This window comes from Centroberyx gerrardi, chromosome 7 (genome assembly GCF_048128805.1).
Source record: "Centroberyx gerrardi isolate f3 chromosome 7, fCenGer3.hap1.cur.20231027, whole genome shotgun sequence".
NCBI lineage: Eukaryota > Metazoa > Chordata > Actinopteri > Beryciformes > Berycidae > Centroberyx > Centroberyx gerrardi.
In genome coordinates, this window is record NC_136003.1 from 26,872,581 (window position 1) to 26,889,625 (window position 17,045).

At 43.6% G+C, this 17,045-nt stretch overlaps 2 protein-coding genes across 2 annotated transcripts; both read left to right on the top strand.

The window, feature by feature from the left end:
• Positions 1 to 215: 215 nt before the first annotated feature.
• On the top strand, positions 216 to 10,631 carry tbc1d17 (TBC1 domain family, member 17). Its single transcript, XM_071907597.2, has 17 exons — positions 216 to 287; positions 1,720 to 1,815; positions 1,902 to 1,979; positions 2,110 to 2,221; positions 2,368 to 2,551; positions 2,752 to 2,863; positions 3,641 to 3,811; positions 3,989 to 4,114; positions 4,227 to 4,330; positions 4,433 to 4,527; positions 4,626 to 4,742; positions 5,334 to 5,434; positions 6,306 to 6,405; positions 6,951 to 7,048; positions 8,656 to 8,772; positions 8,870 to 8,956; positions 9,688 to 10,631. The coding sequence occupies exons 1-17, from the start codon at positions 261 to 263 to the stop codon at positions 9,853 to 9,855; spliced, it is 1,893 nt and encodes a 630-aa protein (XP_071763698.2). The 5' UTR covers positions 216 to 260; the 3' UTR covers positions 9,856 to 10,631.
• Positions 10,632 to 14,474: 3,843 nt separating this feature from the next.
• On the top strand, positions 14,475 to 16,525 carry ccndx (cyclin Dx). The gene is made up of 5 exons (XM_071907583.2): positions 14,475 to 14,533; positions 14,603 to 14,765; positions 14,895 to 15,110; positions 15,514 to 15,819; positions 16,376 to 16,525. The coding sequence occupies exons 1-5, from the start codon at positions 14,475 to 14,477 to the stop codon at positions 16,523 to 16,525; spliced, it is 894 nt and encodes a 297-aa protein (XP_071763684.2).
• Positions 16,526 to 17,045: the final 520 nt, after the last annotated feature.

The window sequence follows — 17,045 nt, forward strand, 5'->3', positions numbered from 1 at the left end:
AGACTTAAATCATGGCGGCTTGACACGTTGCTTTTAGCTTCCAACGTTCCCGCAGTTATTCCTATACGACTTGAATGCATCATAAACCTATGGGCTACAAATTTACCTACAGTTGTTACATATGTTTGACCTCTGATTGGCTCCTTGTAGCCCATATGTGTAATGACGTCTCTCGTGGGGGCGGGGCTTCTCGGAGGGAGGAAGTGTGACGTAACTTTTGTTTTGGAAAAACCGAGCAGAGAGACACAAGCGACGGAAGAATGGAGCCAAAGGTGGAGAATTATAAGGTATACCTGGGTTGTCACTGGCAGCTTGTACATTTAGTTTAACGTAACTGTTAGCAACTTTTCTGCCACTTGGTTGTGATATTTTGGGTGGATCTGTCACCTTCTCAAAGTCATACAAATTGTATGTAACGTTGAACCAGCCGATCTGGTTGTTAGCTAAACATTATACTAGCCAAAGTTTGCGATGCATAAGTCATAACCAATGGCAGTTTCTACAGACATGAATGCCGTTTGTCTGATTGTAACCACTCAACCTGAACTCCGGTGTGTAGCTTCTAGCTAGCGGCTAGCTGTATTACCATACAGATAGGATAGCTAGCTAACTCAGTCGATGGTGTATCATAGTAAGGTCCACCCAGTTCTTTTTTAGATGAATCCGATTCTGTTTAGCTGGCTCGGCTTGACCGACTGACCGGACAGACAAAACGTCCTTTGATCATGTGATACATCTCTCACTTGCTAGCTCCTGGTTTTGCTATCTCTTTCATCCAACGTAGCTACTTGTTATGTGATAAAGCGTTTGATGCCCCAAATCTATATTATGATGTTGTTTCTGGTCAGTTATGATATTGTTGATGCAGTAGTTCTACACCCGTTTTGTGTTTACAATATGATATGTCCTGCTTTCTTGTATGGAGAGAACGTGACGCCACACTCCCTTCAAAAATCTAACAATTTAATGTTGCCTTGTTTATCGGCAAATACACAAACCTCGTAGAGCAAGACTCGGGACTCTTAAGGAACAGTTAGGAGCTACTGTTCAATTCGGCATACTTCCAATCCACCAAGCAGCACTGGTTTTGGTAAAACGTCAACTTTATAATTGATTGGCCTATTTTTCCTAAGCTATACTTCCATCAAAATACTCCACAGTGGGCGGTAGTGAGCACTGAGCAGTGTGATCCAATTCTAGAAGTGGAGATATTATTGAAACAAAGTGCTGCTTGATGAATCATACTGTAGGTATGTATGTCGAATTTTCCAAAGTATCTGTGCTAGTGATATGTAACTCTCACTTACTAAGTGTTAGTTTTGCTAACTTTCCTACCAAGTAAGTACTGGTTACATAATAGCTCAGATTTATGATCATATTGTTTATGGTCAGTTATGTCCTTGATGCAATAGATCTATATAGATGTCGTTTCCAGGGGGAGTCCCCACACAGATCAGGTGGCATGACTAGGTGATTTGCTTTCATGTGACTAATTAGAGATTAGGTCAACCTCTTATTATTACCATAGCACATACCAGAGTCAATCCCCACCCCTCCCCACAGATTTAGAATACACTTGCCATACTCTTGCCCAGCCTGTTCCTATGACTGGAATCCAGTGTAACTGGAAGTGAGGCGTCTTATTACAGCTCAGCTTACCCTTTATAATGGATATTGCTGTTTTACATTCTGTATGTGTGGGGTTTTCCTTGTCCTCAGCTGATATTTGAGAAGGAGGGGGTTTACCTCCACACAAATGCCAAGAGGAGCAACCAGGACACCACCATCCCCGGGTTCATCCGCATTGTGGAGCGGGTAAGAGAATCTGTGTGAGTCAAGTCTACTGAAATACAAAGAAATTGATCAGCAAAGCACTGGGATAACTGTGTGTTTGTGTTTAGGGTGGGGAACCAGCTTTAGAGTGGAGCCCGCTAGAGGATGAGGGTCGAACTGCCCCGGCCGTATTCTACACTAAAAAGGTCAGCGGTCATCTGTTTGATATTCATGGACAGAGAAGAAATACTTGTCGCTCTCCTCTTGAAACATCCTCCTCCATCCTCCTCTTGAAGCTGAAACATAATTCTAATTTTTGTGCTTCCTACCCGTTAGGATGGAGAAGGAGGCGAGGAGGATACGAACTTTGACCCTGGGTATGAGCCGGACTGGGCAGTTATCAGCACAGTGAAGAAAGATCGAGAGCATGTCCCAGTCAAAGAGTCAGGTACAGTTTGCATTTCTGTCATATTAGCTGTGATTACATGCACAGGGGATGTGTGTGTTATTTTCAGTCACATATGGAAGGGTGTAAAATATGAATCAGAGGAGAAACTATGAATAATGGCTGTGTTTTTGCCTTTTTGTTTTCAGGCCAGTGGTCGTTCTCCTTGCCTCTGTCAGAGCTGTACTCTCTCCGGAGGGCCCGCTTCTCTTTGGGCCGAAACTTCCTGGTGTTGACCAGCAGGGGGGGCCACCCACTGCCTCCTCTGCACTTCCACAGAGGGGGAACCAGGGAGCTGCTGCGGGCCCTGCAGCGTTACATCATCCTGGCTCCGTAAGTATGACCAGACGAGCCTACCAGCGGCTCTCTGTCTGTCTGGGTCGTCCTGTAAGTGTGTGAAAGTGCATCTCATGATGATTAGCTGAGCAGCTGATGTACAGTACAGTGTTGTTTTATCTCCCTGTTGATACATCACATGATCGGAACGGCATCACATGACTCCTACTGTTTGTGTGTTTCTCTGTTATCTTTAGGTCCCCGGTGGACGGGCGGCTGTTCCTTGCCTACCCTCATGACTCAGGCGCCCTCTCTCAGTCCTTCGACGAGCTGCAGCTCCTTGATGATGGAGGCTCTGATCTTGTCTCGGTAGTTGTTTTGTTTTTTTGTTTTTGATTGAAAGAAAAGGAGGTAGGGGAGAGGGTCCAAGTTAAAATGTGTTTATTTATATAGCCCTTAATCACATGCATGTCTCAAAGGGCTTTACAGACAATAAGTCTAACTAGATCCAACTGATCAACAATCAAACATAGAACAGAATGGTATAGGACAAACATAAAGATGCAGGACAAAGCACAAGACACACAATAGCAGATTTTAGCACTTGGTATGCTTTGTAAACTTGTAGGGTAGCGCATTGTGCATTTTAAAGGGGCAATAAGTACATTTTTTACCGCCCCATAGCACAAACAGACCATAATATATCTGCAGGGGGTTGATAGGGTTGATGATCAATAACAATGACTCAGCAATTACTTGGTCAGGGTTTGAAAACTCACTTTCCAGCCCGTACTCTATTATAGAACAAAAACTCCCCACCCACTGGAGTTTCAAGACACCCACCACCCCCCACCTACTATTTCCAACTGCTCAATGATGGAGGATGGTGCTACGAGCAAGTGACCGGTGTCGCAACACATTTCAGCCACAAAGCCTCAAGCCAAAAAAAGCAAATGACAAAGCAATTCTATTATTACAGTATTTCACTTGTGTAGGAGGAGATAAGTTAAGCCAGTGTTGTTACAGTTCCTATTGGTCTCAGCTAGAGGTCGATAAAGGTCATAGATTACTTAATGCCACTTTAAATGAAAAAAAGCCTCTACATCTGTTTCTGTTTGTAATTCTTTTCTCTGTCTACTTGAATAGAGATTCATCCAGGACCCCTATGCCACTACTTTTGGCGGATTCTCCAAAGTCACTAATTTCTTCAGGGGTGCCCTGCGGCCTCCAGATTCCCCCCTCCACCCTCGCACTGCTCAGGACCCTAATGCGCACCCCCCACCTGACGAAGAGCCCGGCTTTGAACTCATCACCTGTGTAAGAATAAAGAAAAACAATAACTTTTTGGGGCCGAAAGTCTATTCATCTGTAATCCTGTGGAAAGCAGACGTCAGTGTGGAATATATCGAGATTACAGATTGTGATAGCATACAGGGAGACATCAGCCCGAGTGATGAATCACATGTCTGTGTTTGCTTCTGTCTGTCCATCCAGGGGGCGGAGCTTGGACCCAGACCCGAGGTGAGCAGGGGAAAACCTCTGGACAAGTGGGAGGAGTTTCTGGACCCTGAGGGCCGAGTGCAGAACCCAGAGAGAATCAAAGAGCTTGTGTTCAGAGGGGTAGGACCGTAAATCTTACAGTACATCATTTCCCTCATCTGGAAGACCTCTCACTCTGTTACCTCCCTCAGCCAGATGTGTGTGTTTTGATGCCTGTCTTACCCTCTTCCAGGGCATCAGTCCGTCCCTGAGGAAAGAGGCGTGGAAGTTCCTCCTGGGCTTTTATCCCTGGAACAGCACCGCCAAAGAAAGGGAGGACATTCTGCGGGTTAAAACGTTAGTGTTTTATTACTGTGTGCCCCTTTCCCACCCCCCTTGATTCAAATGTTACTACACATTAAAGCAGTCCGCCAGTTCAACGCCCCTCTGTCTCCTCAGGGATGAATACTTCAGAATGAAGGTGCAGTGGAAGTCGGTCAGTGAAGAACAGGAGATGAGGAACTCCCTCCTCAGAGGATACCGCAGCCTGATAGGTCAGACCAGCTGTCTGTCAAAAAAAAAGAGAGATTTCTTCACTTTATTGGTCAGCAGTAGACGTTGAATTTTAATGGTCTTTGTTGTGTTGTGGCAGAGAGGGACGTCAGCAGGACAGACAGACACAACACCTTCTTCTCTGGGAACGACAATCCAGGACTGACTCTGCTTCACGACGTGCTGATGACATACTGCATGTACAACTTTGATCTTGGTATGTATTTATGAATTGTTTGCAAGCACAGGTCCACCGATAGTAACATTTCTTAACCGATATGAGTACAGAGCATTTATCAATACACAGGACACGATGTTGCTATCCCATGTGCCATGATCCAAGTACATAATCCGAGTACTTTATTAAGTAGATCAGCCTAAATGAGTAGTGATCCACATTCTACTCAATTTACGACTTCATTGTTCTAAAATAATACAGGAACAAGTGCATCAATTGCATTTGTCTATTTATTTATTTATTTATCTATTTACTGGTCAAATGCAGCTTATTGATGGAAAACCAGTTTATTCAGAATAGGTTAATAGATAAAGAACAGTGTACTAGGTTAGGCCTAATGAAACAGAATGGCATTCAGCCTTCATAGCCAAGGCTTTTCTTCTAAACAAAAGCTGCTCTGCCTTTGAATTAACCAAATCCTGAATATACTACAGATGCTACCAGTACACCTTTATTACAAATGATTTTCACATCGTTGAAGTGTTTCAAATGACCTCAGCTGTCACTGGTCAGCCGGCCAGACAGATGCCAGGTCCCTCTGACGGTGTCTTTGTCTCCTCTTCTGTCCAGGCTATGTCCAGGGCATGAGCGACCTCCTGGCCCCGCTGCTGTTTGTCACCCAGAACGAGGTGGAGTCCTTCTGGTGTCTGACAGGCTTCATGGAGCTGGTGGTGAGTAGTCAGGATCAGTCACAAACCCGTGGCTTTTACAGAATTCACATACAATTTTTGCGATATTATAACAGGTGACTTACTGATGGCTAGTGCTGAAACGATTAGTCAATTAATCGATTTGTCTATGAATTAATCGTTTTAGTCATTTATCAAGTAAGAATACCAAACATTTGCTGGTTACAGCTTTACTAATGCAAAGATTTGCTACCTTTCATCACTTTGGGATGTAGTAACTTGTGATGGCCATTTGTCATTATTTTTGACATTTTATAGACTAAATGATTAATCGAAAAAAAGAATCAATAGATTATTTTTTAGCCCTACTGATGGCATCATCAGCCAGCGGCAACTACAAAACAGCAGGGACTTAGAGTGCAGCTCAGCGCATCACTAATGCTAAAACAATAGGTGTCGATTAGAAGTTTACCGCTATTGATTCCAATGCAAATGTTATTGTTCTTGCTGAGAATGTCCATTTAAATGCTTCCTGTTCGGAGGCTCAGTGCCTCATTCTTGGCTTAAAGGAAAGAGTAAACTATGCAGCAGGCAGACACCACTAAATATGCAGCGGTGCATTGTGGTCCAGACTGATGAGGATGTCTGTCAATGCGATCTTTGTTGGAGTTTCAAACTGAATGGGACCTTATGAGCAGGGAAGTGTGATGTGCCTTTGAGCTGCATATTTCACACCATGCTGTATTCTCAAACTGCAATATCTGGCTGTTATTCACACTTTATCCTCACACACACACAGCAGCAGTATTTTGGAAGGTGGAAGACATTTGATATGTGTTTAATTAAGCTGTTACCACAGGCTACTGAGTGAGTAATGAGTCTTTCCTCTCTCTCTCTCTCTCTCTCTCTACAGCACCAGAACTTTGAAGAGTCTCAGGAGGCCATGAAGCAGCAGCTCCTCCAGCTCAGTATCCTGTTGAAGGCTCTGGACCCGGAGCTGTGCGACTACCTGGGTTAGTCGGCTAATAGTCATGCAGTCAGATTGGATTAGAGATCAGATTAGAATAAATCTTAATGATCCCCGTGGGGAAACTGGGTCGCTGTAGTGGAAGATAATAGGATACAGCGAAGAAAAACTGGATATAAATGGGAATAGAGCAAATGGAGGAGGGGGTATTAAACACAACACAGCCGACAATTATAACACTAGAGTCCATTAAGTAAAAGTATATGAATGAAAATATGAATTTCCAGCATGAATTTCCCTTTCATGTGTGCAGGGTGTGCAAAATAGCAGCAGTAGAACATACTGCGACAGAAAAATAAACAAAAAATGTGATATGAAAATGAATATGTTCCAAATATATCACAAATGATTTCCATATACACAGGAGGAGCATTGTATTACATTATCATGATAGACTGTCACAAAGTATCTCTCAATTTTGCTCTATCCTTGGATTATTACTCATTCATATAGATCTAAATATCCTTTAATTCTTTTTTGTCAGTTGATAACTGGGGGGAAAAAACATCTCTGTCTCCTTGTGTCCGTCAGACTCTCAGGACAGCGGCTCTCTGTGCTTCTGTTTCCGCTGGCTGCTCATCTGGTTCAAGAGAGAGTTTTCCTTTGAGGACATCCTCACCTTGTGGGAGGTGAGAGCACAACGGCCACAGCATGTTATAGATGTGTTACGGTTCATGTGGAAAAACAATGTTGTCAATTTGTATATTTACTGACTGGTGTGGTACATGTATACATGGACCGGTCAGTTTGTACATTTACCAGAGATGTGGTAAATGTACAAATAGCTCTCCTTCCCACATATCCCGGTTTATCTGCACATGCCTCAGTTCATGTGAAAACTACTTAACATTTACCGGTTTGTGTACAGATTTGCCTCCGCACTTCTTGTTCAGCGATCTCTCAGAGCTTCACTCCAATGTAGACACATGTGTTTATGTCCGATCACGAAGCACCATCTGATTGGTTTAGCCGTTGGTTCATGCAGCTCAGTCCTAAAAGAACTAAAGGGGCAGTCATAATGTTCGGAAATACAAATTGACGATTTGTACATTGTAGTACACTGGCCATTTTTCCACATAAAGCGGAACATATATAGATGTATTTGTGTGACACTGAAATAGTTCATGTACAGTCGATGAAATCAGCAGCCAGACGTCAGACACTTCACTCCTCAAGCTTCATCACGGTTTACAGCACTCGACAAAATCACTTTCTGCAAATCATTTCTGTCGTTTATAGAGCAGTATAGAAGGAAGTTTTATACTGTTCTGTTAGTGGGAAACTTTAACCTTAGCTGTGAGTCTTCACATCTTCGCTGAGAAGTTTCACACAATTCCCGCAATCCTCTTCTCGTATTCAGAAAGAACTATTCCATCTACTCTCGTCTTTGAATACTCGTGTCTGAGGAAAAATCTCCTTCGGTTTGTTTTTGCATGTCGGGAATATATATTTTACATATATATTCACAATTCACCACCCAGTCTGACAGGGATTGTGGCTGATATTTGCACTGTTACAATAGGATTTGAAATCACTGCTAGCTAGCTGTAGCTGTAAACCACAAAACCACGAATGCCCCATGGACCTGTACAGAATCTGTAATGTAGTCGTGGTGGAATCTCACTCAATCAATCAATCAATCAATCAATCTGGGTTAATGTAATATCTTATTTAAGCAATAAGCCACAAGATGCTTTACAGTGATTTTAGAACGGCTAACAAGCTGTGTTAATGTACCGTTTCAACCCATCACTTAGGCCAACATAGCTACTGCAGCCATAGGGTTCACTGGTGTCATTCCTTTGTCCCATAACACTGGTGGATAATATGGTAAGTCGGCACTTGCTTGCTGTATTAAAATCAAAGGCCATGTCTTGTTTCAGTTCTTAAAACAGCGTGCGGCCCACATAGTGTCTGACGGTGCCAATTTGATTCTGGAATTTCTCTAACTCTTCAGTTTTTCTCTCATGTATTTCTTGATACTTCTCTTCTTCTTCTCCATACCAGTCTTCCATTGACAGCCCCTCAAATAAGTCAGAATTTACTATCATTTTTGCTTATTCGTTTTAAGTACCGTCTGGTGATTTTCAGTTAGTGCATTAACATTTCAATTAACTTCTATGTGATCACCGGCGTATATTTATCGGGTTTTTTACAACGTCTTTGATCGCGACCCAGCCAATCAGAGATGAGGACCGGTACTGTTCAGTTAATAACGTCCTGTTTTGCTCCTCAGGTCCTCTGGTCTCGTCTGCCCTGCGACAACTTCCACCTGCTGATCGCCTGCTCCATCCTGGAGTCCCAGCGAGGGGAGCTGATTGGCTCAGACCATGATTTCAACACTATTCTGAAGGTGTGTGTGATGGGTGTTACAGTTACTTTGTACATGGGAAAACGCAGCACCATTTCTTCATCGTTAAGCACCAAATGCATTTATCTATTATCCGCAGCACATTAATGAATTGACGATGAAGCTGGACCTGCAGACTGTGCTGCGGGGAGCGGAGGCCATCTACCTGCAGCTGGTGCAGTGCAAGGTAGGAAGTGGTGCGAGGGTTGGTGCACACAATACATGGGTGTCATCTGGGTGCGGCTAGGTGTGGTGCTCGTCATACCTGAGTGAGTCCAGATTTCATTGTGTAGTTTTTATTGTTATAAACCAAGAGCAGAAATCCTCAGAAATGAATTTTGGACTTACTAAACATTATAATTCAAACAATATGAATCAAATAAAAGACAGTTAAACAAATCAAGTACATTCAATCATAATGTATGTATTACAATTACATGTTATACATCAAACACCACCTGAAAGGAACCTTTAACAATTTATGATATTCCGTATTGATAATATATAACACTCACACATTTATCTGTAATCTCAGATTTGAAAGACAGATTGAAATTCCAATTCTGTTTCCTGTAAGTTTTTTTTTTTTTTCAAATTTCAATTACAGTTCCTCAGTTGAACTGGAGTTGACGAGTTCATTCATGAATTGATCCCAACCCTGATGCACACAGTGATTGCGTTAGATGATGGTTTTCATATGTTTTCCTTCACAGCAAAACCTACTGTAGTAGAAACCAGAAAGATTTCCCCTTTAAAAAAAAACAACACTAACAAAGTAGGAAGGAATCTAATTTTCATGTCATGGAAGCGCTCCGATTTAACTATGGAAAGTCGTGTAAAAGTCATGGAATTTTCCCTGCTACTCTCTCCTCCTCCCCCCACGTGCTGACTCCGTCTCTCCTCCTCTTCTCCCCCCAGGAGCTTCCGGTGAAGGTCCAGGAGGTCCTGGGTCTCTACGTTCCCTCCAGCTCCGAGGAGGAGAGCCCCGACTCGGAGAGCAGCGAGACGCAGCGCCTCCTCAGCCAGTCCCAGGCGGGGGCGGCCGCGGCTATCCCAGCATGCACCGCTCCCCCCACCTACCCTTAACTCCCGGGAAACGGGGGGGTTTTGACATGAAGAGATGTACGAAAGATATTTATATATGAAATCTATATATACATCATGGATATATGGGATCCAATGAGGGAGACTGATTATACTATACTGAGCAGTGGAGGAAGAAGACTGTTGTTACCGTCTGTAAGAGGCAGGGGGCGTTGTCGAGGCTTTTTCTTTTTTTTTTTTAAATGTATGTTTATGAATGTTATTATCCAAGATGTGTAAACACTATAGCTGTATTTGCAGTGCTCTTTTTTTTTTTTTTTGGTTCTTTACGTATGTCGTCCTCTCCTCCGTATCGATGACGTAATAGCTTGTCATTTGTTTACATGTCTTTCCGTCTATGCGAGAGAGTATTGCCATCCTTTTTTTTCTCTTTCTTTTTTTCCCCCCTCCCTCTTCCTTTTGTATGATGCTGCTATTTTACATTTCCCCGCATTATTTTTATCGTTGTCTCCTTCTCGGTTTGTCGATTTGTGTTTTTCGGCATACATGCAGCCTGTTGCGCTTTGTTTAAATTTCCCTGTCCCCCCCCCCCCCCCCCCCCCCTTTGCCACTGTCACTCAAAAGGGATGAAGATGAAGGATCAACCTACTGGCAGCGTGTTGTTAGTACTGTATAATGCCATTCCAGCCCTATGCAAACTTTTGCATGCCTTATAGATTTTACATGCAGCGTGGCAATGTTTTTAGGTTTGTAATTATCTGTATTATGTCGTAACATTTTCACCCACTGATTATTACCAAATAAATGGTTGAATCTTACCAGAACGCGGTTATTCAAACTTTACATTTCTGATTTTTTTTTTTTTTTTTTCACTAGAAGTTGCTCCTTTTACATCATTTCAAACCTTTTCAAAGTGTCTCTCAGCAGTTCCCACAGACATAAACGGATCTGGACACTCTCACTCACTGAGACACAGACAAGAGCTGAATGTGATGAGAGATAAAAGTGCTTAGAGTGTCACAGCTCAACACACAGATAACTGCTTCTGAGCAGCTGATAAAAGTCAGACATTGGACAGATAAACAAGGCTGAAACGGCAAATGTGAAAAAACCGTGCGGCATGTTGGGAAATCGAACTCTGGGAAATCCTTGCTTTCCCCCCCATTAAAGAAACAACTACAATAAGATGCGTTTGTTAGTTTTTATTTAGTGTCTTAACTTGTGAACTGGTTAAACTTTGGCCTTTCCCCTCTCCTCCCCCCGCTGACCAGCAGGTGTCTGTGTGAGGTGAAAGGCTGGGGGGAAAATAGGGACCTCTGTTCTCCACTGTCCCGGGAAATGAGCTGGAAAATGAGGGGCGGGGATCCACACACCCCCTTCACAGGACCCGCCGCTCTCTCTTTCTCCCTCCGTCCGTGTTGTTTGAATACAGCTGCGACGTATGAATTTAGTGGGGTGCTTAAACAGGCCGACGATCTGTCACACTGTTTCTCTTGCCCGTCCCACCCCCCTCCTCCCCCCCCGACCTGACCTCACTTGACTGGCAGAGCCAAACTCACTTAGTCCCACATTCAAACTCAATCTGCTTTCAGCACCGCTCAAAGCCCGTTTTATGGGCGAAGGCCTTGTCAACAGCCTTAAACCCCATATTCTCTCACTAATGCTACAATCGGCCAAGTGTCTGAGGATTACGGCCTGTTGTTGCTGTCATTATGCTGGGGGTCTTGGAAAAGCTTTTCATCCGCAGGAGATGATGTGGCTGTAGATCTACTCTCTGATGGGAGATCTGAGCCTTGGATTTGTTGTTTAAAAATCACGGCTGTGATTCTCTTAAGGTTTCTCTATGTGTGTGTTTGTATGACGATTTTACACGTGCCATGATTATGTTGTTATTGGTCTTTTTGGGGGGTTTTATCACTTGTGTTTCAAGCTGCGTACATTTTTTTTTTTGCTTAAATGTCCCCAACGCTTTGTTGTTGTCACATAAATGGAATAAAGAGGGATGAAGTGAAGGGTAAACCCAGCCGATCTCAGTTTACCCTCCTCTTTAGGCTGACATTAATCTGTATGAGGTAAATTCACAGTACAGAGTAATATAAGGGGGAGAAAGCATAAAGTAATGCATTTCTGAAATATAATTCATTTTTGTTCATATTGGTGGATGTTTGCCTGAGGACTGGAAGTCATAGTTTTTATTTACCACTTCACCACCACTGACAGGCTGTTAGTCTGTTAGTCATCTGTTTATCTCAAATTAAATATCAAGGCCTCAGTCCTCCAAGATGATGTCTTAGCTATTTGACAATCTGTTGAAAATTGTTAAAGCCAGCACACTATTAGTGCCTTTTCCCTATTTACCATGACAAACACGTTTCAGTCAGTATTAACAGTTTCTCCTGAACTCAGCATCTACTCTGTATGAACCTGTTTCAGTAGCCCTTTAAATTACAGGCCACTAATTACACAGTAATGACCAGAAATAACTAAGTAAAATCCAAGTAAAACAGATGTAATAACTAGCAGTGAGTAATTAATTTATTTTACTTGGATATTACTTACTTATTTAGCCTAATTTAAAGGGTTATCCCTGTTTCTGCTCTTCACTATTTGAGTAAAAACGGTCGTCACCTGTATGTTGAACAGAACATGAGTTATTGACACTCTGCTCAAATCAATTCAGCGTGATCACGGTGCGTTGTCATCGTCTCCCTCTCTTTAACGCCCAGTTGAAACGCGAGCCGCCAGTGAAACCTTAATGTGCGAAAAGCCACCTGTAATGACTGTGTCAAATACAATCTGTATTCTCCACTGGTGAGTGCGACCCCATTGTGACCGGCAGGGGAATCCCCGGGGAGCGTGTGAAAAGTGTGTCTACCCCGTGAATGTGTGAAGTGTGTGTTTGTGTGTGAGGAGGCAGCAGCAGGCAGAAGGCCAGGGCCTGTTGTCTGACACTGATTTGTAAAGGGAGACAATACAGCTCATTGACCTGCCTGGGCTCCACTGTCTGTTGCACATACCTCCCCCCCCCCCCCCTCCCTGCCCCACCCGGTGGCTTCACTGCTCTTTAAACAGGGGGAGCAGATTGCCACAAGCACAGGGAGGAGGGGGGAGGGGAGGGGGGGTGACGGGACACAGGTTGCTTTGACAATGAGATTCCTCAGAGAATAGAGAGAGAGAGAGAGAGAGAGGCAGCTCCGGGCCAAAACTTTGATGAACACATTTAGTGAGACAGGATTTACACTTCCAGTCAAAAGTTTGGACACACACACATTTTTCTTTATTTTTACAATTTCTCACACTTTAGAATAGTAGTAAAGACATCAAAACTATGAAATAACACAAATGGGATTATGCAGTGACCAAAAAAGTGTTAAACAAATCAAAACTATCTTATATTTTAGATTCTTTAAAGTATCATACCTTTGCCTTGATGGAAAGGAAAAGGCTTTGGAAAGAAATTCATACACAGACATCAACTTCACTATTTATATTTGTCTAAGAAACAAATTTCAAGTATTTAAGCATAAGCCTTTAGATCAAAATGGCTTTAAGATAATGGAAAACATAGTACATTCAGTCAGGTGTGTCCAAACTTTTGACTGGTAGTGTATTCCAAAATCTTGTTTGCTGTCTTTTATTTTCACTGTGGAAAGTGTGACGATGTCTCCTGTGGTCAGAAACAACATTGTTACAGCATTAGAGGCCAGTGATGCAGTGTTTCCCCCTGGATTTTATTCCTTGTCAGGGTGGAAAAGCCTCAGAAACAGCATTTAGACCATCATGGGACACTAAAACTCTCCATTGAAACCCATTCTAATGAATTTCTTACAGGGTTAGCAGCTGGATCAGGGCAGCTGGATCAGGGGAAATCTGCAAGAAATGTATCAGAATTTGAGACCATTTCGTTTGCCACCTCAAAATATTTCACTTCTTATTCCTAACAGTTGACAGAATGAAACATACGTCCAATGTTTGAATTATTTCCTCCCATATTCTCCTCGTAAACAAACACCCTCATCCCTTTGTTATCCATTCCCATTGTCAGAGTCTGGAGATGACCTTTTCTCTCCCCTCTCTCTGCCTCTCACCCCTCATAGCCTTTTCTTTTTTTTTTTTTCCTCCACCCTTCTCTTTTTCACTGTCGAAGACAAGCTGTTGCCCCGTCCCTGCGGGCCACTCCCTCTCTTGTCTGCTCCTCTTACTCCTCTCCTCCCCTCCCTCTCTCTTTCTCCCTCTCCCCACCTGTTGAAGCAATTGTTGCACAGGCCGCATTGTTGTCTTCTTCTTATTTTATGTCACTCACTCGGTCGCCGCCCCTTTCTACGATCTCTCTTTTTTTTTTTATCTTCCTCCCCTCATTACCACTCCCTCTCTCTCTCTCTCTCTCTCTCTCTCTCTCTCCGCTGGGTATAAAACTCAGACAAGATAGTTGAGGAGTAATATTCAGCACAGCACCGCAGGGAGACACACTCACAACAGCTACAACACGGAATAAGGAGCGATTTCCAGCATTAACAGAGAGCTGGATCAGGTGCAGCAACACTTTCGGTTACGATTCAGTTTCCTCAGCTGGCAGAAGGACGCGGACTGTTGCGTTTCTTTCTCGCTGGAGGAAAACAAGTGTATATTTTACCCAGCAGGCCGTGTGGATGGACAGAGGCATGTCTGTGTCTCTGTGGTGTGAGGAGGTGGAGGACGACCAGAGCCAGGACCGGGGCCAGAGCAAAGCCCAAACCCAGGCCCAAACTCAAACCCAAACCCAGACCCTGGACCAGGCCCAGATCAGCGGCTCGGCTCAGCTGCGGGCCGCCTGGGACCCCACCGTCTCCGGGCAGCGTGTGATCCAGAGGCTGCTTCAGGTGGAGGAGAGGTACATGCCCTCCATGCTCTACATCACCCTCATCCAGCGGGATCCAGAGCGCAGGGAGGAGCTCGCCAAATGGGCCCTGGAGGTACGGATTCTCTCACGCTTTCGCCGTCACGCCCCCCAACTTCTCCATTTCCCTCCTGCTAGTTTGAGAAGTTTGTGTCAGTGTGGCAGCAGCGGAACTGATTTCTTCCATCTCCTCTCTCCTCTCCAGGTGTGCTGCGAGTGCGGCTGTGACGAGGCGGTGTTCCCCCTGTCTGTCTCTCTGCTGGATAGGTACCTGTCTGCCTCTCTGTCCCTGCCCGTCTCGCCCTACTGCTTGACCGCCGCCTGCATCCTCATCGCCTCAAAACTCACAGAGTGTGAGAACGTCACCGCCGACGCTCTCTGCGCCGCGGCCGAGTACAGCTTCCTGCCCTCCAACCTGCGGGTGAGTCAGTCAAAACAAAACATACAGAGCAATGTGGGTGAACATTTGATCGTTTGAGATTTAAGATGCCTTATAATCAGGGATGTAGAGGAGGGTAAACCCACCTAAACTCAGTTAACCCAACCACTGACATGTGGAATAGAGTTCATGAGTTGAATACAATTTATGAGAAGAGTATACATCATAGTAAGTGGTGTCAGACTGATGTAAGTTATACAAAGATAGGGTCTTTAAAGGGACAATGCATAAATTGGTTGTGATGTCTTCTAATGATCACCAACTGGAGAACACAGTCAACCAGCTTTTAACTTTTATTTACAGCTGCATCACTGCTTATAATGCGTAACTACTCTACTCTATTCTGACTCGTGCATTCTACCGTTCCCTCTCTTCCCTCCACCAGGAGATGGAGCGTGTCATCCTCGCGGCTCTGCGATGGGACACGGCAGCGGTCACTCCTCAGGACTTCCTCCCTCATTTCCTGGCCTCTGTGGAGGAGAGGGGAGGCGGGGAGTCTGACTCCACGCTGCGGCGGCACAGCGACACGCTGGTCGCCATGTGCATCTGCGATTCCCGTTTCCTGGGAGCGCCTCCGTCGTTGGTGGCCGCGGCGTCGCTGAACTCGGCCCTGCGGGGCCTGAGCAGCAGAGGGGCCGCTCAGCTGGCTCACATGAGCGAAGCTCTGGCGGAGCTGTGCCACACTGACCTAGTGAGTGCTGCAAACCTGCTTTTTTATTTTCAGCTGATGGGAGAAGCAAGATACGGAAGAGGATTAGGGCCACATTAGAAAAAATTATTTGAGTTCTGAGTTTAAAGTCAGAATTCTAAGAATAAAGTTAGAATTCTAAGAATAAAGTTAGAATTCTAAGAATAAAGTCAGAATTCTGAGATTCTGAGAATAAAGTCAGAATTCTGAGATTCTGAGAATAAAGTCAGAATTCTGAGATTCTGAGAATAAAGTCAGGATTCTGAGTTTGAGAGTTTGAGAATTCTCAGAATCTCAGAATTCTGACTTTAAACTCAGAATTCTAACTTTATTCTGATAGAATGCTGACTTTATTCTCAGAACTCCAATACATTTTTCACATGTGGCCCTAATCCTCTTCCACAGCAAGCAGATGTAGCTTCATGCATGCAAACAGACAAGGGAAGTGACTAGTGAGCAGCAGCAGAAGATCGCAGAGGGACAGATTTGAATGGTAATACCAAATGGGGGAGAATTGCATCAGTTTCAGTAATCATTTTCTTTCTCTCTTTCATCACAGACGGTGTTGCAGTGCTACAGTGAAATGATCGAATACGCCCTCAGACAGCGGCTGAGGAGCGGGCTTCAGGAAGGACCCATGGAGAAAGATGAGGAGGTGGAGGACGAAAGAGCAGGAACTCCTACTGATATGAGAGAGATTGATTTCTAAAACAGCCAATCAACTGCTGCATTGAAAGTGTGAATCAATCAAAACCCTTCAAGTTCATCAGTCAAACTGATATAAATTGATTATGACCTCAATTTTAATTTAATCTTAATTTATTTTTGACTTTATTTATTTATTTGTGAACATTTTGGCAACTGTGTGTTATTTTATTATTATTATATTATTGTGTTATTGTTATTGTGCCATATTTTATGATATATTTCATTGTGATTGCAACTGTAATTTTATTTTAGGCCTAGATGTCATTTTGATGCATTATATTTATACATTTTATTTATTATCGTGTGCAATTGCATGGACTCTTTTAATGTTAATTTATTTCAATCCGCCATGGCTTTGTCTTTGTGTTATGAGGTACTGAATTAAATATACAACAAATCTATTTTTCAAAGCAATTAAAAATGTTTGTACATACTTTGCATCCATGTATTATTTACAATTAACCTAGACTGCTAGACTTCAAGAAGAGGGATAATGTTGCCTTCAAGTGCTCTTTGTAACT